Source organism: Talpa occidentalis, unplaced genomic scaffold, assembly GCF_014898055.3.
Source record: "Talpa occidentalis isolate TD23 unplaced genomic scaffold, MPIMG_talOcc4v2.1 talOcc4.3, whole genome shotgun sequence".
NCBI classification, from domain to species: Eukaryota; Metazoa; Chordata; class Mammalia; order Eulipotyphla; family Talpidae; genus Talpa; species Talpa occidentalis.
Window position 1 is genome coordinate 147,691,160 of NW_023603184.1, and position 22,679 is coordinate 147,713,838.

Sequence of the window (22,679 nt, forward strand, 5' to 3'; positions counted from 1 at the left end):
GGATGATGGCTCTCGAAGTATAAATGTACTCCCGCCCTCTCTTCCAGTCTTCTGTCCTTTGCTTGTACGTTACTGTACAAGGTGAACAGAAAACATGAAGCAGAAAGTACATACTGCCATACAGTAGTTGTGTGTGTCCTGTCTGACCCTAACTCTGCAGCACTGCCATTTATATAAAGGTGCTCATTTTTATATGTATTCTTCTCTGGCTGCTTCTTTGTTATTTAGCAGAATACGTTTCTTTCAATGTCAGAATTTTTCATCTGTGACTCCATAGTGTTCCAATGAACTGTTTCATCAGAAGTTATTTAGCCAGTTCTTTACTGATTTGGTTGGTTGTTCTTTTTTTTTTAGTTGCAGTGAATAACTTCATACTATATAGGCGTATTTGTGTGATTTTTCTATTGGGAAAATTCTAGTTAGTTGACTTGAATTTTGAGAGCTCTAACCAAATTGACTCAAATAAAGGCCAGTTTACACTTGAACCACTAGATTTCCTGCATACACACACTCTTACCAACTCTGGTTCACATTTAATACTCAAACTCTTCTTACTTCAAGATTTGAATGAAAGGGTAAATTGGTTGCTGTGAGATTTTGTTCATAAGATTGACAGTTTAGAGTTTATCCTGTGAAATTATCCTTTCTCTGAAGTTGGGTTAGTCATTTTAATGTTTGTACTTAGCTTATAGACATTATCTCTTCTCTTATCAAACTCTCCAAATACTCATTTTTATTGAAAGTAATCCAATAAAAGACGCAATTTATGATTGTGGTTCACTGATCTTTTAGAAATTTACTACTGAACTTTTCATTAAAGAGCTTAATATTGACACTGTTTTTTTGTCCAGGACTGGAATTGGGGGCTCCTCTAGCAGTTTTCTAGTGTGTTTCTGTCAACCTCCTATTGTTTAGCCACTTCAGTGCCACAGGCCTTGCTGCGTATTTACATGAGGACAGCCTGTTTCATGTGGAGACAAAACTTCAAAAGTTAACCTTGGGTATTGAATGCATGCCAGATAGTGACAGCTGACTGCCTTTTTTTTTTTTTTTTTCTCTTCCTTATTTTCAGGCAGAGGCAGAGGTGAATGTGGTTTCTACCAAAGAAGCTTTGATGAAGTAGAGGGCGTGTTTGGTCGAGGAGGTGGCAGGGAAATGCATAGATCACAGAGCTGGGAGGAAAGGTAAAGCATCCAGATCTTGGAACAGTATTAGTTCTTGAACAGTATAAAAAACATTTCTGCTTTCTGCAGAGGTTTCTTTGAGTGCTGTTAATTATTGAATATCAAGTTGTACGTTAGCAATATTTTCCTTATTTAAAGGAAGAAACATTCTAGTTAAATAGTGAATATGTTAGTACCAACATGGATATTTACAGTTAAATTTGCTCTTTGATTAGCATTCAGTGGGACATGTTGACATTTTATTGTTGGTTGCTATTAAAACATCTCTATATTGTGACTTTATACGAAGCCTATTAAGACATGAGAGGTCATTTGCACGAATGTATTTGTAAAGAGGTGTCCACTGTGATGATTTTTATAAAACATTTGGCAACCGGCCAAACTACTTAATATTAGAGCTGTTTCTTATATAATGGTATGTCCGTATAATAAAAACCTATATGATCATTAAAGGTAGAATGATTTTGAAAATATTTAATGATGTGGGGATATACATTTTAAAAATAGTATATAAAACTGTATAGCATGTACCTAATTAAAAAAATATAACATGGGGCCTCCCCTTTGGGCTAGGAGTTAAATCTCAGCATTATCACTGCCATGGCCCAAGTTCGATCCCCGGCCAGGGAGCTAACCCACATATGATGCAGCAGACCTCTCCTGTCTTTCCCGCTGCTCCCCTCAGCAGTGTGTTTCAGTAAATCTGCCTCTTCTGCTTCCCACTCTGTCTCTGGTGAGTCCTCTCATCAACCCTCCCTTCCTTACCGCTTGCCCACGCAAAAATTAAAAATAAAAAAAAATATGTATATATAAAAAACATGGGCAATAGAAACTATCTTTTGGTGGGAGAGATTGTGGATTATTTTTGTTTTCATCCATGTACTTTTCTGTGGCTTCCAAATAATAGGCAATAAGCATGTATTTTGTTTTATAAATTTGAAAAAGAAAGAAATGCTATTAAAGAAAGATAAGGAAAGTGGATGTCATGGAAATTTACGTATCTTTCTAGCTTTGCTGAAGCTTATTTTATCTTTTCTAGGGGTGACAGACGTTTTGAAAAACCAGGACGAAAGGATGTAGGTAAGGATTTCTTACTGTTTTGAAATATTTCTCTCTGAACTTCCGTGACAGTAATTCTCTTACAATAGGATCCGTTTACTCAAAATTGACTCAGTTACCCACACATCTCCAGTAGATGGAGTTGTGGTATTGTTTGCAAGAAACCAGGGATAGTGAATATACCGTTAGAGTTTATTTAATTTCGCTTTTTAGGTCTTTGTGTTCTCTGCAAGGCATGTATCCTTTATTAAAGCTACTCCATGAACTGAAATTTTGAGTTAGTAGGCAATCTATTAACTTCTTTTTTTTTTTTAGATTTATTTTTATTTATTTATATAAGCACTGGGTATAGTCAGAAGCACGGGAGGGTGAGAGAATTCACCAGAGCCAGAGCGGGGAGCAGAGCAGGCAGAAGGACCGAAGTACACTGCTGAGGGGAGCAGCGGGCGGCAGGAGAGGTCTGCGCGCCATACGGGACCCTCCTCCGGTGGCCAGGGAGCAGCTGGGGATCGAACCGGCACTGCAGAGGCTGCGGGCAGCTTTGCAACCCAGCGCGCAACCGCTGCGCCACCGGGGAGGCCCTATTAACTTCTTTTCCAGTGTAGATAGCATCTCACTGGAGAGAATAAATAGGGAAAATGCTAGAATATTTGCTTTTATATCAGCATAAAGGCAAAACTAAGTACTCTTAATTTAGTCATGTATTCATCTTGCCTATTGATGTGTAAACATCCTTTTTTATTTTCTTTTGAGATGAGAGCAGTCAAAATAAATTTTAGTTAGGTATCCATTGGATAAGAGGAACATAGTAAGGGAACAATCAGAATTTCAGTGTTTATAGAGAATTAGTTGCAGCTTGTAGTAAACAATCTATACACTTTTTGAGTGATTTAAAGAGACTACCTTATAAATTGCCAGTAGGTATAAATACCTGAGATAGATAAAAACCCCATTTACAAAAATTACCATACAAATTCCAAATATCTAGAAATGGGAAAAAAATTCTCCAGAGTATGGTTGTATCTGACAGTAGTAAATAGTTTTTATAAACATAGGTTAAATATGGAAAGTATCATTCAGAGTGATTTGCGTTGTTTTTCTAAAAAAACGAATTAGTTATAACAATTAACTTTGCATTACTATTTCCATATCAAACTGATTTTAATGTATCAGTGATTTACATTTTTCATTGATTAACATAGCTCTGAGAATGATCAGTTGTACTTATATTTGAGAAAGACTATTAAATGAGTGGAGCATAAAGAAATTTGGAACAGACTGGGAAGTTAACTTAATTTTGTTACTTACGTTGTAGACTATTGGATAAGTGTTATCTTAAGGGACTTCCCATCCTTGTCTTAATATTCTTGTCAGTGACAATGGAGAGGTAATGAGCAGATTAAAGAGTACAGGGCTTGGAATCAGGAGATCATGGGGAATCTAAACTTTCAGATATGATAGCCTTGTAGTAAATGCAAGGGATAATAATGCCTTGCGGAATTTTTAGGATTAAATAAGAGTATATGGATTATTTGTTAGTCCAACAATTACTGAATTCCTACTCACATACTACGCCTTTGTATCAGGTGCTAAATAAATGTCCTTTTCATTGGATGATATGGTTGGGGTGTTGCCAGAATTTCAGATCATTCAATATCTAGAGGGATAGTAATAGTGGAACAATTGGAACTTGGGATCAGATTTAAGGTGGGACAAGAAATGGGAGTTTGAGAACAAAGTGTTGCATAAATAAACTAGAATTTAAAATATGGAGTATCTGTGTAACAGTAACTTGACTGGGTGAAAGACAACCCTCAGCTGATTCTGTATAATGTTAATAAGTGGTGTGATGGTGTCCCATGCTGCATTTATTAGAACTAAATGTCCTCAGTGAGTCAGATTATAGAGGGCTCCACTGTGTTTATGTTGTCACAGGACAGTTGAAGTATTATGTTCAGTAGCAGGGGCCACACCTTGAAAGGATCCATGCATTGGAGCAGGAGGCGGAAGCATTTCAAGCCCTGTGAAGGGGAAATGCATGCAGGAGATGAGGCTGTTTACATAGGAGGCAAGGCTGTGGACTGGACAGGGTGGAGAGGAGGGTTTATAGGGTCACTCTGTGCAAATATTTGCTTAACAGTCATGTGAAAGAGGAATTAGACTTGATCGGTATGAGTCTAAAGAGCAGTTTAAGGAGGAAAATACTGACATTATACTTAAAAGATAGTAATCAGAGCTTTCCGAAAATGCCTTGCGTTGCCTTGGGAAAGAAGTGAGTCCCCGTTATGAGGATAGCTTGACTTCCACCATTTGACATACAGTTCTAATTTAATGGCTTGGGATAGATGATTACAACTTCATCATTATTTGCTGTTCTCGTATTTTCACTGTATTAATCCTGTTGTGGCAGTTTTACCAACCACCCAGTATTAAGGGAATAGGTTCTTTTCTTTGCACCCTATTGGTTTATCTTTGAAAAGACAAGCTATATGTAACTAAATTGGGTTGAACTGGTTAAAAATATAAAGTTTTTTCTACTAAAATACCAGGGCAATTTCCACATACATATTTAAATGTAACATAGTAGCTTTCAATGGATGCTTTTTGATAAAATGTGCTCAGTTCAGTTATATTAACTGTGCTCATGAATCTAAGTTTCTTTTCTTGTAAGTAATCTACTTTTGTTGGAAATATTTGTGGCTTAGAAAAAAATGGCTTGTGATTGTATCTAATACTCTCCAAGAACAGCAGTACTAAACTAGTGTGTTGGGACACAGCGATCTATTGATTAATAGCAAGTTCTTCTATGACATCAAATTAAGGTGATATGAGTACTGAAGGATGGAGAATGATTTATTGTTTTTAAAATTAGAGATGGTTTATGGCATGTTAATGTGGAGAAAAAATGGGTAGAATTACAGACATCTGAATTGCATTTAACTACTGTGAACATCCTTGGGAGAATGTGAAAGTGTAAAAAGGTCAGTGACATTGGAATTATAATTCTTATTTAGTAGGAATGGATTGCTGCAAAGAGGACAGTCAGTTCTGGTGATCATCTTATATGATTTTGTGTGGATGAAATTAAAAGTTCATCAAAAAAATTAAAAAATGATCCAGGTGATAAGTGTGGCCCTGTGTTATACTAATGAGTGCATTTTGGTGTGAAATGCTGCAGGGAGAAAAGCAGCTTTTGGTTATTAGGCTGCTGCTGCTGGCAGCTGGTAATAAGAGCTTGTGCACATATAAAGCCAGACCTTATGATTTTTAATACCTACTTGCCTCCATTTTGTTGGGATTGTCATGCTATCTGTATTGTTTTCCAAAAGCACTTGTGAAGTTAGTTCCAACTTGGTCTTCCTAATGATGTGTCTGAGACACCACCACTGGACTCCCAGTTGAGCCATGTTGGTGAGCTGTATAGCCAAGAATTGGAGCTGCCATCTCAGCTCCCAGTACTTTCTCCCCTCCTTTCTGTTCGTACTCCATTTTCCTGAAAGGATAATGGTAGGTCTGCAGAAAATCCTTACTGTGGAAGCTGATTCTTTGAAGTAAGTGAAAGAATCATGAACAAAACTTTCAGAAACTTTTCAGCATCCTAGACAAAAGTCTTTGATTGCATTTCTTGTCTATTTGTGAAACAGTTATTAAGTAACATAAGTGTACCCGCAGTTTTTTGCCATGTATGTGTGGCGCGACACCTAGTATTCAGATCCTAATTTATGTGTCAGTGGTGTGCTGTGGGCCTCATCTGACTTGAGTGGGGAACATGCATCTGAGGGGCACTCAGCAACCTGCCACTTTGGGCAGCTTCATTTTGCTGTTGGACTTGTTTCTGTAAGTGATGTAGAAACCTTAGGAAAAAACATACCATGTTAATCGTCGACACTACTTTATTTTCACAGGTTAGGTGAATCTTGTTACTTTATTATAGAAATGAGAATTCCTGCTGTCTACAGGTATTACATCAGTCTTGGGTTTGGAAAAAAAATCTTTTGGTCTGGCTAGTACTTAAGAATGCCTAAGATTTTCAAACAGCAAAAGTTCACAATAATTAAGTTTCTCTGTCCTTGATATTCCTCTGCTATTATCCATCTTAGACCACTCCAAAGTTCTTCTTTATTTTCTTTTCCTTTTGGTCAAAGAGTAGAAAAATGTGACTTGCTGCTGTGCCCTGCTTTTCACAACTGCTGCCTTTCCTCAGTATTTATTTCAAGAGATGATTGCTGCCTGGGTCATCACCAGTGGGGAGGGCTCATTTTTCCCCTTTCCCACATAAGCCCAAAGACATTTCAGAAAAGAAGAGTGGCCACAAATCTATTTGAAATCTGATACGGTGAATATTTTGGTTCTTGTTTTGTTTGAGGACATTTGATCTTTTTTTTTTTTTTTTAATTGAAGTGAAAGTATACAAAAGACAGTTTTAAGCTGTAGGTAAGGGAAAAGGTTCATATTAGTATATATAAAATAAGAAATGCAGCAGAGAAAGCATCATTTTCATGTATTAGATTTGGAAAGAAATAATAGAGTTCATCTAGTCCAGCCTCCTACTGGTGAATAAACACTCATTTTGTGTTTATAGAAAAAACTATTTGAAGTTGGAACAGGAATTTGGGTTTGAAAATACTTTGTAGCCTAATTATTTTTTGCTTTATTTATTAAAGATTTTTTTTTCTAGTTGAATTATATCTATCTGAACCTTTCTAGCTACAGAGTTTGCATTTATGAGTTAATTAGAATTGTCTTACTGGTATTTATACCATTAAATGGATCATAGCTAGGAAGGGAATACTTTTACTTAGCTTGGAAGCCATTCCTGTGAAAAATGGATTACAATTTTTAAATCACTGTTTGATTATTATGCAGGGTAGTTGGGCAGTGGATCTAGTTTGTCCTTGCCAAAAATACCACCCTATAGCTTCTGTTCAGATTAGCGCTCATGCTCTCTGATCACTTTCTGCCATAAATACACAAACACGTGCGTATATTTCAGTGTCATGCTTATTAGATGCTTTTAGAGTTACATATAAATCTATACTTTGCTGTTTTTCTTGTGAATTTTTGTTCTTAGATGTTAAAAATTAAGGGAATGATACTTACCCATGTTTTGAAGTATAAAGAACCAAAGGAATGATCTTTGTTGTCTTGAAAACACAGTTTTAAAAGGATGTTCACTAAATATTGTGAAATCATCATTCTACCCAGGGAGCTAGGTTTGAAACTAGATTGTTGCTTCAACTTGCAGATGAAAATGAGAGATTTATTGGTTGTTTTTCTTTGAGCTCAGCTGTGTTAAACTTCACTGTCCATTTTACCTTCATTACTGGTATCATGCCATATTCTTCTAAATTTACCAGCAACATTTCTGTGTAAATCTCTCTCATTGCGATGCACTGATTTCAGCAGATAACCACAGATACAAACTTTGTAAAGTAGAAGATTGTATTTCCAAAATGTATATTGTTAGCTCAGCCATTTTTTAGAGGCATAGGCTTGATTACTGTGATGTAATCAGAGAGATGTAATCGACATTGAAAAAAAGAAAACGTAGGATGAAGGAAAAGTAGCTGCATAACTGGCTGGGTATATTTAAAACATTAAAAAATAGGGGCCTGTGGATGCCTCTTACTCTGTCAGTCCTGTTTCAGAGATCTGAAAATTGTCAATGCTTTGTCCATTGATACGGATATCCAGGTCAGTCCTGTTTGGGCTTTTAGACACCAGAGGAATTGGAAGTTCAGGCACAGTTTTGTCAAAATTCTCCATCTTGATTTGATATTCACCCTTGGAACCTCGGGTCAACAACGATGCAAAACTGTGATGTAACATTATCTCAGAGGGTAGGTAGGATGTCCTCCTTTGGCATATTTCTCCAGTGCCTTCCTGCATTGCTGAAAGGAACACAACTAATTCAAAGTGGGGAGGATTTTCATGCTGGAGCAGAGCAGCCAGAGGACTTGATGGTATAATGGAATGATAGTAGGTTAGTGGAAAGATAAAGAATGGACATTCCTCAGAACTGATGCCGTCAAGGTGGAAGTCCACACTGGTCTGGTTGAGTTCACCATTTTCTCTTTCCTGGTAGAGTACAGCTGAGACCCGAACACTGGTTAGAGGACTGGGTCTAGTGTTGGCCACTTGGAAAATAAGATTAGGCTTGCCGTCTATGTGAGTTACTACTGCTAAGTCAGTAAAGCGAATTGAGAAAGCGCGATTTTTTGGCCGGGCGATCTTCGCCACAAAGGCACCTAAATTAGAAACCATTGCATTTTTTTAGAATGAACACATTAAATATCAATACCTTTCTGATTGAGAAGAGTGTATCAAATAGTTACACATTTTTTGGTGCTATTAGCTTACAAATCAGTCAGGAATTGAACTCATTGTTATGAAACTATCTTCATTTCCTTGAAGAATTGTTCAGAGATACATACCTTCCAATTTAGAAATTATGATTCCAAAATGGATAAGCAGAATACATTTTGTTACCTGGAAGTTTACAGTTTCTTATAGCCAAAGAAGTGAGTAAGTGCAACCAGAGTACTTCAAGTTGGAGTTTAGATTCAGAGTAGAGTGATTTCAGGGCAGGAGGGGGGCGGTAGAATGAGTGATGCATTGACACATCTTTTAACTTAGAAACTCACACAGACATTTTTTTTAAAAGTCTCTGACTCTAAGGTGATTTCATTCATCCCTCTTGTACCCTGGAACTATAGACCAGGGTTTTGTGCTATATCTTATTTGGTGAAGCCTGTGAACCTTTTATCAGAATTATCCTTTAAATGTATGAAAGTGAATTACAAACAAAGGAAGTAAAATATTGGAATCCACCTTGAATGGTTAAAAAAAATAGTACTATATGTGCTTTATTACTGTATTAAATAAAAAATATATTGGCAGTTTTAATACTATAATGTTGAAGTATTTGGAGTGATGAAAATAGTAGTGAGTTCTATTGTATCAAAATCGCAGGTGTTGTATAGCTGATGCTATTGTTATTTGTTGCCTATATTCATAATCAAATGAAATGCTAGGTTTCCTTTAGGGGTTGGTGAAAAAAGATGCAAGTTTTTCCTATCAAAGTTCATGGAGTCTCTAAATTTTATCTCATGACTGAGACAGTTTGAGGACTCATGTAGAAGCTATGTGGTTTGTTACATGTTGGAGAGCTACTGGTCAGCACAGTGGGGCTTCCTTCCAGGTCACCCTGCATGTGGCCCATTGCTTACCTTCCTAGATTATCCTTTGGTATTGTGTTACAGCCAGGTTTCTTAGTTTTGTTTTTTGATTTTTAAAAATTGTATGTGTCACTATAAAACGGATGTTAGTTATACTTTATAGAGGAAAGAGTTATATATTTCCAGATTTATAAGCAAAATTGCATAGTCTTTGCCCATATTTCTAGTGCATTTTGCTGAGGATATGTGTGGTATGTATTTAACTTGTATCTCTAACATGGAATGCTGACAGTGGTGCCATTAGCTCACTAGTATTGAGTAAATGTTGAGAAAGATGAGCTCACAGGAGAAAATACTAGCTCAGTGCGGGGAAAAAAAAAAAATCAAATTCTTCTGTTCCAATAGGTAAAATTTAAGTGTAGCATAAGGTTTGTTCTTATAATTAGTACTATTGTTTGGCCCTAGACGCTCTTCATTCTTAAAAATGATCTGTTAATTATGCAAGTAATTTATTCCGAAACACAGCTGCTTATAACTGACTATACCCTTTCCAAGACAGTTTTTTTTTTTTTTTTTTTTTTAAAGAACAAAAACAATTACCTGTGATAAAAGCCTCTAGCATGAGGCCTAGGAGCATTTGTATGGCAAGTAGCGCGATTGCACTTGGACAGTCACCACTGGGAAACATGGTACCGTAACCAATTGTGAGTTGTGTCTCCAGGGAGAAGGAGAATGCAGCTGTGAAACTGGTGATGTACTTGACACAGATGGTGTGGTTTTCAGGAGGGGTGTCATGATCTAGCTCCAGGTCACCGTTCATCTCCGCCAGGACGTACCAGAGCACTGCAAAGACAAGCCAGTGGACGACAAAAGAAGCAGAGAAGACCAGCATCATCCAACGCCAGCGCATGTCCATTAGGATTCCCCAGGCGTCTCGCAGATAGGCAAGGCCTCTCTGAGCACCATCCATTTGAAGCGTGCTGTGGCCGTCTTTAGTGACCATCCTCCGGTATCTCTGAGTCAGGAGAGGAGCAATCACTTTGCAATTACTGCCATCCATCTCAGGCTGCAGCTCTCTGAAATCAAGAGTAAAGTAGTAAGCTCTTACCTGTTTCACAGTTAGTATTAATAAATCCCAAGACCCTGTTCATTTTGTACTTTCTTTGGAATGCTTCTCTGGCAGCTTCCCAGTGTTGATAACTCTATCTAGGAGACAGTAAGGAGACCTCTTAGTGTTTTCTTGAGTGACAGTTAAAATATTGTTTGGCATTTTGATGTCTCCATGTATATTTTAAAATCCTGAGCGTCACAATAATGATTCAAGTCTGACATCCTGGGCCTTCTTGCACAAGTATTTATTGATTCGATTAAATATTCTTGTAAATATCAGCTTTTCATAATTAATAAATAATTTATAATTACGACTAATACATAATTAAAAGGAATGTTAAATATATGCATTCCTTGTGTAAGTAAACAGAAATAATTTGGAACTGTAGTTTTAAACTGCCTGCAAGTGTTTTGAAGCTAGACTTATCACTGGGACAGAATACAGGCTTTCAGAGATCCGTGGTTTTCTAATATATGCTTTATAATTAATCCAATAGTTAGGCTTTGTTTTTGTCACTTTTTGAGGCCATTTTCACCTAGTTTTTCCTTCCCTGGTTGATGGATTGCTGCCCTTTTTGAATATTCCAGATTGTGGGATGGAGAGAGAAATACTTTCTTGGCAAAATAAATTCTAAGTAGAGATTCCTAGATAATACTAGTTTTGAAAATAAATAAGCCAGAAGAAACGACTTCAAGAATTTGATGGACTAAAATAATCCTCAAGGCATCAAATGGTAATTTTTAAAAGGTAACTAATATAATTGGCTTTGGGCTGTAAACAGTTTTCCCCAGTAGTGTGCTTTTCTCTGTGTAGTGAGTTGAAATCTAATGTGTGTTCCCATGTCACCATCCTTGCAAGCGACAAGGTGTCTTGCAGACTTGTGTAGTGCTCCCGGGGTGAGGGGAAGGTGGAGCTTTGCTGCCCTTGGGTGCTCTTCTCTTCTGCCCCGCTGCCAGCACAGCAGTTTACATTGGACTCTTCCTTGCTTCTTCCTTTGTAAGTCAGCGCCCTCAGGAGCACTGCACGTACCCTTTTAGCCTTTCAAATGACAGTGACCCTTTAGAAGGGGACTAGAGGCACTTGGGTTTGCTGGATCCTTCCTATGTCTGGGGACTTTGGGGCTTTGGAGATCACCCTCCTGTGTTGCTGGACCTGGACGTTAGCCAGCAGGGTGTGTACTTTACCCTTTTGTCCTGAGGCTACTTTAACATTTATTGCTGATATTGGAGACATTCTCTCAAATTTCTTCAAATTTGAGTTACTGGTAGAACACCAGGATGATTATTACATTTATTTAGATTAGATGGCCTAACTAGTTTGATATTGTAAATTTTTAAAACAAGTATTCTAATAAATTGTTTATTACCTTTTTATTTAGTGTATTAGTTTTTCTTGGCACAGCTTTTTAATGACTCCAGTTACTAGATTCCTAAATGTTTTAGAAGACCTGATTTCTTCCCTTTTGGAAATAACAGCAACAAAATCTTCATATGCCAAGTGCTTCATATTGCAATATCTCTAATTTTTTGTTTATGTCATCTAGGTAGACAGTATTATTTCGTTTTCCATATAAGGTCAACAAGAATCAGAGAAAAAATAAATTTACAGTAGTTGATGGGGATGGGGTGGGGGCAGGATGTGGGTGGGGCTTGGATTATCACCCCAGCCTGGCTAACTTCATAGCTGGTTACTTTTTTTAAAACTACAAAGCTCTGTATTCAGAAATAAAAATCTTTTCCAAGATCAATACTGCATTCACAAGAGAGTCTTTGATAACCAGATTTTTAGCACTCTCTTAAATAGATGCTCTTCCTCTCTTCATAACTGTCTCATGTGTTTATCTTAAATCATTGTTAATTATATACTGATTTTTATGACAGTAACAATAATATTGGTTTATATATATATTGCTTATTATATGCCAGGAATCATACAGACCCTTTATATGTATATTACCTTATGTTAACACACATATATAAAGTTATAAATAGTAGTTGCTTTCTTGTTATTAACAATGTTTCTTAACTTTCACAGTAATAAATGCCATTTAGAGAGAATGGAATGGGGCACAGTGAGAGTTTCCTAAGATCGCAAAAGTTAGTAAGTGGTGGTAAACCCAGAATCCAAATCAATGCTCTGTTATCTCAAGGATAGACATTTTTGGGACCTCCCTAGTGGCACAAGGCGTTAAGTCTCAGCGCTATCGCCAGCCACCGCGCTATGTCTCCAGTATCAGCAATAAATGTTAAAGTAGCCTCAGGGGGCCTCCCCGGTGGCGCAGCGGTTGAGCGCTGGGTTGCGAGGCTGCCCGCAGCCTATGCAGCGCCGGTTCGATCCCCGGCTGCTCCCCGGCCACTGGAGGAGGGTCCCACATGGCGCGCAGACCTCTCCTGCCACCCGCTGCTCCCCTCAGCAGTGTACTTCGGTCCTTCTGCCTGCTCTGCTCCCCGCTCTGGCTCTGGTGGATTCTCTCACCCTCCCGCGCTTCTGACTGTACCCAGTGCATGTATAAATAAAAAACAAACAAACAAACAAATAAATTAAAAAAAAAAAAATAAAGTAGCCTCAGGACAAAAGGGTAAAGTACACACCCTGCTGGCTAACGTCCAGGTCCAGCAACACAGGAAGGTGGTCTCCAAAGCCCCAAAGACCCCAGACATAGGAAGGATCCAGCAAACCCAAGTGCCTCTAGTCCCCTTCTAAAGGGTCACTGTCATTTGAAAGGCTAAAAGGGTACGTGCAGTGCTCCTAAGGGCACTGACTTACAAAGGAAGAAGCAAGGAAGAGTCCAATGTAAACCGCTGTGCTGGCAGCGGGGCAGAAGAGAAGCACCCAAGGGCACTGTGGCCAGGGAGCTACCCACAAGGCACAACAGACCTCTCCTGTCTCCCCACTGCTCCCCTCAGCAGTAGGTTTCAGTAGATCTGCCTGTTCTTCTCACCCTGTCTCTGATGAATCCTCTCACCCTCCACACCTCTGGCCTACCCCCCCCAGTTCTTTTATGCATAAAAAATAAATAGGAAAAAAAATAGACATTTGACACCAGTTAGCCTTTGTGAGTAACACTATGTTCCATTTGACTAGTTTTGTTTAAGAGCCACTACAAATTACTTGTACTTCAGGCATACTTAGGTTCAGACCCGTGGTTTGTAGGCAAGAAGTACATTTCCAATTAAAGAAGACATTTGCAAAATTTGAAGATTAGTACAATTAGAACTATTACATGGTACTGTTTTTTTTGATCTGCAGACCAGTAGAATTAAAACAGAATGTAGAGAGGAGAATTCTTCCATAGCATTGCCAAATTTGTATTTTGAGAAAATTATTTTTAAGATAAAATACTAACATAATTTGACACTTGAAGAGGAAGAAAGAGCAATAAATGATATTGTCCGCTTTTTCAAAGATTATGAATTACTGCACTGTTCTTTATTGTTTCGTGTTTCCTGTCTTGTGAAGATGCTCATCGTGGACCTGTAAGCTAATGCTGTTCTGCTTATGGAGCCGCTCTCCTGATGAAGGCTACTGATCACTTTTTGCTTCAAAATAGTTTGGGGGGACAAAGTTCCATGATTCTTGATTTTCAACCTGTCCTCTTGAGTTCTAAAATTCATTACATGGGGGGATAGCCTTTCTGTGTATACTATAGCTAACACAATTATCTGGGCTTTTTTAGAATTGTTACTTGTACCCGATGGTTACAGTTTCACTCTTTGTCCCTTGAATCTAAATAATTTAATATGTGGAAAAACCTGTGAATAGGGAAATCTAAGGCTGATATCAAAACAGTGAAGCAATGTCATTGTATATATAAAACCTTACTAGATCTTGTTTAGATCCAGTGTTGGGGAATGGAATAGTTAAGAGAAGTAAGATTTTGATCCCCCATAACAGATTGTGCTGAAAACTCCATTCTTTGGACTCAGTGTCGTCAGTGTGGTTTGGACAAAGATAAGGTGGGGCACTTAGCCAGACTGTAATCTGCGGGTCATTACCTAGCTGTGCTTGTGCAAGCCTCCGAGGCCCTTGATACGCTTCCCTTGTGTAAAGAAAAAAAACAGGGAATTGAAATAACATGATCCCTTAAAACTGTATAAGTTTGTACATTTATTTCTATTTCCTTGAAACTGGTCTGTTTCCTCTATGATTTTTTTTCCCCTCCATGGTTTTACATCTTGTATGGTATTTAAAAATTATGTTATTGTTGTCTGATACGTAGATTTTCATTCCATCAAATTTTGAAGTGTCTGATGGGTTGCCACTATGTTTATATGATTATATTTTCCAAGTGATTTTCATGTCCCCACAGGCATACAAGTATTTTTTGAATGTACTTATTTTTGTTTATATTTATATGATTCTCATTATCTGATCCCAATAGGAAGTGGAATCAAAGTTTGGGAAGGTTTGCTTGTATTTCAGTGTATGGGCTGTAAAATATTTGCCCATTTATAAACCTTGATGGGAAAAAAGTATTTTATAAAAATGATAGTTTCACTGCTTCATTGTTCTTCAAAATAATCAGCCATTCTCGTTAGGTTGTAGTACTTAAAATATGTCTTTCTGCATATTTTGCATGTCTATTAAAATTAAGATATAGGCTTTGTAACTACAAATGTGAAATAATTACAATATTACTATGTATTTGTTCACATCTGATTTGAACACTGTAAGACTTTATAATTTTATAAATTATCTCTTACTCTTCATAATCAGGGCAAACCACGTGAGTTCTATTATATAAGCCCAGCGATTGATTCTTTCATATTATAATGTCTTTTATTTGCAGAAGCATATACTAATTTCAGTAATCCATGCTTCAAAAGAAATTTAGATTAGGGTGCTCATCACTTTTTTTCACGGATTAAAAACAAAGCAAGCTTTTTGTTGTTGTTACTTGTTTCTGTATGCTCAGTTAGGTGTCTTTAATTCCTTACAAAAGAGAAAGATACACTGATTTTTTTCCTAGAACCTTTCTCATCTACTCATTTCTGTATTATAATGAAGCATTATTAGTATACATTTAATTAAACAACGAAGAAAAAAATTCCAGTAATGCTTTCAGTAGGACTATCATTCCACTTCTAAACCTTAAGGAAAAAGAATAGGGAACCTTAATCTGTGGTCTGTAGGTAATGTCTTTGTTTTAAAAATCTTTTGGCAATATCTATGGCACTATCCCCATTTGTCAATCAATTTCTTTCTCTGTTCCCCTTAAGGAAAATTTCAATAAGAATGAATATTATTTCATGTACTCACCAGTTCTTTTGCTGGATCAGCCTATATGCACAGGTAGGTCTTGAGGAAACTTGTGGAGTCTGTCTGTATGATGAGGTAATTGTAGTCTACAAGTCTTAGTTGGTAGGTTCTCTTCTCGGACTGGATTTACAGTTCACATTCCTCTGTTTATAATGTCGTGGGGGCTGGTTTCAGCTGAAGCTGATGTGATTGGTCACTTAGTCTGCAGGGGGCCAATTAGCTCTCATCATGTGGAAAGGAATGCTGGTTTGTTAGGAGGTCTTTCTTTACCCAACACAAACCTTAACAGCTCTGGAGAAAGCCTCCAGAACTGACTTGGAGAAGGGGTGCATTTTTTTCCCTCTAACCAGGACCGGTCTTTAGTAAGTTTGCATAATCTTACTTAAGAGTTTATTTGCAAGTTCAAAGGGATGAAATTCCCTGCAAGATTTTCTTTCAGCCGTCTTTCCTTATATAGCATGTTGAAGTGTGAGATGTTTCCTTTACTAATCTTTTTGCCTCCATTTGTTTGGGGGAAGATTTACTTGATAAGGACTTTTAGGCCTGAATTAATGAAATGACTTTAGTATTCTCTCTTCATAGCCCATCTCATGAGAATGGCTACTGCTAGGTCTAGAACTAGTAATATAGCTAATTTAGTTATTCAGAATCTTTTTTTGGTGAGGAGACAGACTATTTTCTTAAGGCTATCTATGGAGACCTTGAATAGAATAAATTTGATTAGTTGGTACCTTGTACTTATCTTTAAAAAACACATTTGTGTGTGAAAGAATAGGAGACTTTTTTTTTTTTTAAAGATTTATTTATACAAGAACTGGGGTACAGTCAGAGGTGCAGGAGGCTGAGAGAATTCACCAGAGAGAGCAGGGAGCAGAACAGGCAGACGGACCAAAGACACTGCTGAGGGGAGCAGCGGGCGAGGCAGGAGAGGTCTGCCACGCCATGTGTGTTTCTCCTTGGCCAGCCGGGAATCGAACCCGTGCTGCAGAGGCTGTGGACAGCTTCACAGCGCAGTGCTCAACCTACTCCACCACCAGGGAGGTCCCTGGAGACTTTTTTTTAGGCATGTTTTAGTGATGTGTAGGGGACGTTTCCCTGAGAAGTATGATGACATGCAGTAAAACGTAATGTTCAAGGTACAGAAAATTTAACTGAACATCTCAATGGTGTTTAACTGGAAAATGCCTGTGATCCAGCTTTGTAGCAACCTCAAAAGGAGCTGTGGGGATAGCTTTGTGTAATGCCTTTCTGAGCAGCACTTTCCTCCACCTCTGTTTAGCTGCTGATTTTAAAACTTTGATCAAATGTCACATGCAAGAGGATCTGAGAAACAAAAGCTGATTGTTCAAAATAAAATCATGGAAGGCCTGCTGGGAAAATTATTAATGTAGACCAATATAATGCTACTTAGAAAGTGAAATCCGCCTTTGTAGAGTCCTTCCCCACTCCCAACAATTTAAAAAATACATTAATTCCTTCTTTGTTTTATTAATGCCAAACATTTCAATACAAGTTCAGACACAGCAATGGAAACTGTGACCTTCAGCATTAGAGAAGGCAAAAGCTTAAAGTGGGGACTTGTAATGCGCATTCCCTGCATGTACTGCTAAGAATCATCCTTTATATCAATGGACAGTTAACTGATTTTGGAGGGGTGCAGATGCACCAGAGTAAATGCACTGTAAACACTGCTTCTCTGAAAGTAAAAGAAATGGAGTGTGCCTGCCATGTGACATGGATAGACATTATAGTAGGCAGGATGATGGAGGATTGTACTAAAATTAGAAGCCTCTATTCATAATATTCTCTGAGGTTATATTAAGGCAAAAATGATTTGCCAGAGTGATTGTCAAGAAAGAAATGTCTCAAGTGAGGAGGTGTTCTGGTTCCTGGATTTCTGCAGTGGAGGTTCTTATGGTCTATAGACAGGGATTTCTAATTACTAACCCAAATTACTGACTGTGTAGCGCTTTGGAGCTCCCATGGAGAGGTAGAACACTGCTGTGCCATTATAAATTTACTTGTGATTGAAGTTGCCAGGTTGGCTGGGATAAACTGATATTGGTACAGATAGATGATCTGCCGACTTCACCCTGGAACACATGGGCCCTCTCATCCAAACAGAATCAGCCATCTGGATTGGAAGTGGCTATACAGCATCTCTCCTTTGAATGATCATCATCCTGAGATACTTGTTGGTTGATTTTTTTTAAATTCAAAATTACGATTAAGCAAGGTGCCAAAATCAAGTAATTAATTAAAATAAATGCTCTGTTCCTAAAGGTGTTTGATTTTCTGGCTGAAGTAATCTAATCTATGATCCATAGTTATACCACTTTGTACTTGTAAATGACAAAATCTTTAGTTGGGAGTGCAGTGTCCTTGATTTCTTGTGTTCTTTCTTACATAGTATACTTAGCTTTCTTTAATGCATTTTTAATAGATGCCAGCTCTCTTTTCAGTTCTGCACATTTCAGCCCACCTACTGATTGCCTTCCCCCAGAGATTTTGGGCAGCATATAGGTATACAACAGCAGACAACAGGTTGTAGAGATACAGAGTATACCTAAACAACGTAAGTTTCTTTTTCAAAGAGATTCTGATATGCTCCGGGAGCAGCTCCAGGCCCTCCCTTCTAGCCAGGAGCTGCTGTGTTTTCAGGAGTCATGTTAACCAGGGGAGCTACCCCTTAGGGATTAGGCTGGGTGAGGAGCTGTAGTCTCTGGATATAGAATTTAAATTACTCAATCCTGACCACCCTGTTTTGTTTACAGTTGTGGACATAAAAAGTAAAAAAAGAACCTGGATGAGATTCCTTTCCACTTTTTTCCAGTATTGCAAAATATTTTTAGTGTTGATCAGAAATATATATATACACATACACACACACATATATATATGAATGGAGGAATACATAGTTACTTGCTAGGAAAAAAAATGCACATAAACAAGCTTCAAAGTCTGTCCCATCATTCCACTTTTGCTTTTGGAGTTTGGGCACTTGTAAGTTCCAAGTCTCACAGCTGTAGATTTTGTTGGCTGAGCGCCTCTGCTCCATCTGAAGTTTTCCATAAACATCACTCTTGGCTGTGAGTCAGACATTCACACAGGTGCCCTTTCCCTGCTCTTCCTCCTCAGGCAGTCCGTGCAGTCAGACCAGACCAGAGCCAGTGCAACGTTTTCATTTAAGTTTTAGATGATTCCTATTCAGGCTTAATACATTAAGGCAGAAACAACCAAATATTTACTCCATTGGGGAAAATACATATGTAGCACATTTGTATTTCAGCACCTTTTATACATCTTGAGTTATTGTTGATGTAAGAACATACCATGATTGGGCCTCCCTGGTGGCGCAGCGGCTAAGCGCTGGGTTGTGGAGCTCCCCGCAGCCTCTGCAGCGCAGGTTCGATCCCCGGCCCCCAGGTGAGGGTCCCACATGGCGCGCAGACCTCTCCTGCCGCGCCTGCTGCTCCCCTCAGCAGTGTGCTTCATCAGTCTGCCTGTTCTCTCCGCTCTGGCTCTGGTGAATCCTCTCACCCTCGCGCGCTTCTGACTGTACCCAGTGCTTGTATAAATAAATTAATTTAAAAAAAGAACATACCATGATTTATGTAGATGGTATGTAGTTTTCTTGGAAAATGGTCACATGTGCTGTCTTTCATAGAAAAAACACATTTCAGATATGTGTGTTTTTTATCAGTCGACACTTTTTAAGACTGACAAAAACTGTAGATAGACAAGCAAAACAAAATGTGCCAGTGTAATAATGTGTTTCGAATTCAAAGATCGACTGCTGAGCTCATTTGGTAAGTATCGGTTAGGTATATTTGATTTAGGCATTACTTTGTAAATTATCTAGCTCATTCAGCTTTAAATCATCTTGCTTAAAAATTAATCTGTTAAAATTTTAATAAGAATTCAATTGAAATATTCGGTTACCCAATTTGTCATTATGCTGACACTATAGAAAGAAGAAAACTTTGATTTTAAATGCTGAGAGAGGCCTTGTGGATTTCCCTCACACATTTCAGCATTGGTCACTAGGGAATCCTAGACATTTTGGTATCTAAAGAGGAGCTTTAGATGTCATCTTTTAAGTTGCTCAGGAGGAACTTTAATATTTGTCATTTAAATTATATCCATAATATATAAGTGTATGTATGTATTTAAACTCAAATTGTACAGATAAAATTCTTTTGACTTTCTCTCTCACCTATCCAGATTTCCACAGACAAGAGGTGTACTATAATCATTTGGGTTTTAAAGGATTTATTTTAATGTTTTAGAGTAATTCCTTCATGCAGTATAACTTTCAGTTATATTAGTAGTGTTATGAAATGTATTTTATTAGATCATGCTTAAAGTTATTTCCCCGCCCCAATAGTTTCTAGAGTAAAATTATATATTGAAGAAATTGGTCTATAGGGGTATTTTTAGGGATATATATTTTGATATTTCTGCTGAAAGATAAATTTAGTTCCTCCTTCCCCCTTGTAGGAATGTTGGCAGTCTCCCACAGTGTGTCTATTGTCTCTTTAGAACTTGTTAAACTAGGATCCTAGATCTTCCACTTCCTACTTTAGTTTTTCTAGAATTTATAGCTGCTTCCTGTGAGCTTAACTTGTGACTTAATCTCTGGATTCAGGAGTTAAAACCACCTAGGTTCTATTTCAGTTTTCATTACTACCAGTGATGTGACTTGGGAAATACCCCTTTCCTCCCAGTATTAGAGACCTCAGTGATTCTTATGGGGATTGGGTGAGATATGTTAATGAATTTTGTCAATTGTAATGTAATAGGTCATTTGTCTGCATGTGTTTCCCTAGACTCTGGACCAATAGGACAGGTGCTGTGTCAGTCTCTTTTAAATTTTTGATCCTGTGTCTTTAATTGTGTTTGTCTATATAGGTGGTACTCATATTAATATTTACTAGAGATTTTAGTAAAACAAACAAGCAAAAAAAAAAAAAAACAAGAAGTAAAGCAGCACTTTTTTCTCGGGAAGGTAGCTGGTAGTACTTGCTAGCGTTGGATATACTTTATGGCCCAGCAGTTTCACCCCTAGGTATGTACCAACAGAAATACAAACTTGATCATTCAAATTCATATTCAAGAATGTTCATAGCAGCACAAATCATAATCACAAAAAACTAGAAACAACCTAAATCATCAGTAGAGTAATATAATATACCGTGGTCTTTTCATGTAATGAGATTCTGTACAGCAGTCAAAAGAACAAGCCACTATCCTCTATAAGAATGTGGCTGACTCTCCCATGATGTTCATTGAAAGAAGCTAGCATTAGTAAATACTCAGTCTAGATAAAGAAGTTCAAAAGCAGGCAAAACTAATTTTGGGGGCTAGAAATGAGGATAGTGTTTACCTTAAGAAGGACTGATTGGGTGATATGAAGACTTGAGAGCTGCTGATTTTCTTTTTTTAAGTCTTAGGTGATTGTATTTGCTTTATGAAAACTCTTGGAATTGTACATTTGTGATTTGTATATGTTTTTATTTTATAGTGTAGTATTTTCTGTTGCTATATACCTCAGTATTAAGTTTTCTTAAAGGTAGATGAATAGATGAATGAAGTTTATTTAAAAGTCTTTGAATCCTTTTCACATTTATATTATAAAAAGTGATAGTGAGGGCTTCCTGGTGGTGCAAGTGTTAAGCCGTAACCTATGAAGTGGTCCGCAGCCACTGCAGCACGAGTTTGATTCCCTGCCAGCCAGGGAGCAACCCACATGGCGCAGCAGACGTCTCCTGGCTCGCCTGCTACTCCCCTCAGCAGTGTACTTTGGTCAATCTGCCTGTTCTATTACCCACTCTGTCTCTGGTGAATCCTCTTACCCCCCACACCTCTGGCCTGTACCCCAGCTCTTGTATGCAAGAATAGATACATCTTTAAAAAAAAATAATAGTGACACCTGCAGGCAAAACTCCACCTATCTTTTGCTTAAACTGGGATGTAGTCAGCATGTCAGAATTGTATTATTCTGATTTTCCTTGACTTACTGGGGAATTTGTGACCTCAGTCTTTCTTACTGCAGTGCTCTATTGTGCAACATTTGATATATCAAAAATATTGTGCATTTTTAGGGGATTATTTTGTGGAAACAAGCACTCCATAGCGAAATTTGATCTCTCCTGTTACAGAGTTCCGTTAACTACAATAGAATGGGCTAGTGTTCAGGTAAATTCAGGTGGCTTCAGTTACACACACACAGACACACACACACACACACACACACACACACACACACCCTTTCAAATTAGGAACTGGATCTTTTGTAGTAAAGATGTATAGATTAGAATATGAGACAGAATTTAAAATCAGGTCCAGTGACTCCCCCAAGATCTTCATTCTTTGGTACTGTGCTTTATCTCCAAAGTTTCTGTCTTTAGTCCTTTTTGGACTTTTTTTGGCATAAATATAATTTCAACTTGGTGGTACAGGTTTTCCAAGAGTTGAGATATAGGATAACTTTCAGTAGGTAGAAAAAAATTTTTTTTCCTTCCCGTAGTCCCCCCCAGTTTTTCTTAACCATATCCTGTTCTTTATATCGGGTTGGTAGAAAAGTCATGACATATTTTTGCAACGAAAAACAGAAAAAATACGTCATGACTTTTCCAACAGTCCAATATTTTTCTCATTCCTAGGTACTAATATAAAAAATATATATAGGATTTGGTAGTTATAAAGGTTAAGAAGATGTTGGTTTAGAAAAAATGCAAGCAGACAATTTACATATGGGGAATAAAAGTTAGTGAACAACATGAAAAACTTGCTTGACATATGAAAAATTATATTCGAGTCACATAAGTCATTTTTTTTTAAATATTTTATTATTTATACAAGAACTGGGGTATAGGCCAGAGGCGA

The 22,679-nt window shown here is 37.7% G+C and overlaps 2 protein-coding genes across 2 annotated transcripts in view; one reads left to right on the top strand and one right to left on the bottom strand.

Annotated features, from left to right (window-relative positions):
* The window catches only part of GIGYF2 (GRB10 interacting GYF protein 2), a 123,377-nt gene that overhangs the window by 48,293 nt on the left and 52,405 nt on the right, over positions 1-22,679 (top strand). Inside the window, exons 7-8 of the mRNA XM_037524237.2 lie at positions 1,073-1,184; positions 2,224-2,264. Of these exons, the coding sequence (XP_037380134.1) occupies positions 1,073-1,184; positions 2,224-2,264 (153 nt within the window). The remainder of the gene's footprint in view (positions 1-1,072; positions 1,185-2,223; positions 2,265-22,679) is intronic.
* On the bottom strand, positions 7,869-10,518 carry KCNJ13 (potassium inwardly rectifying channel subfamily J member 13). The gene is made up of 2 exons (XM_037524238.1): positions 10,022-10,518; positions 7,869-8,491 (listed from the first exon to the last, which is right to left on the bottom strand). The coding sequence occupies exons 1-2, from the start codon at positions 10,479-10,481 to the stop codon at positions 7,869-7,871; spliced, it is 1,083 nt and encodes a 360-aa protein (XP_037380135.1). The 5' UTR covers positions 10,482-10,518.

Bases quoted from the DNA above. Each gene is read 5' to 3' on its own strand.
- KCNJ13 (XM_037524238.1), bottom strand. From the start codon at position 10,481: ATGGATGGCAGTAATTGCAAAGTGATTGCTCCTCTCCTGACTCAGAGA. The intron at 8,492-10,021 runs GTAATTGTTTTT...TTTCTAATTTAG, and splicing joins GCTAGAGGCTTTTATCACAG to GTGCCTTTGTGGCGAAGATC.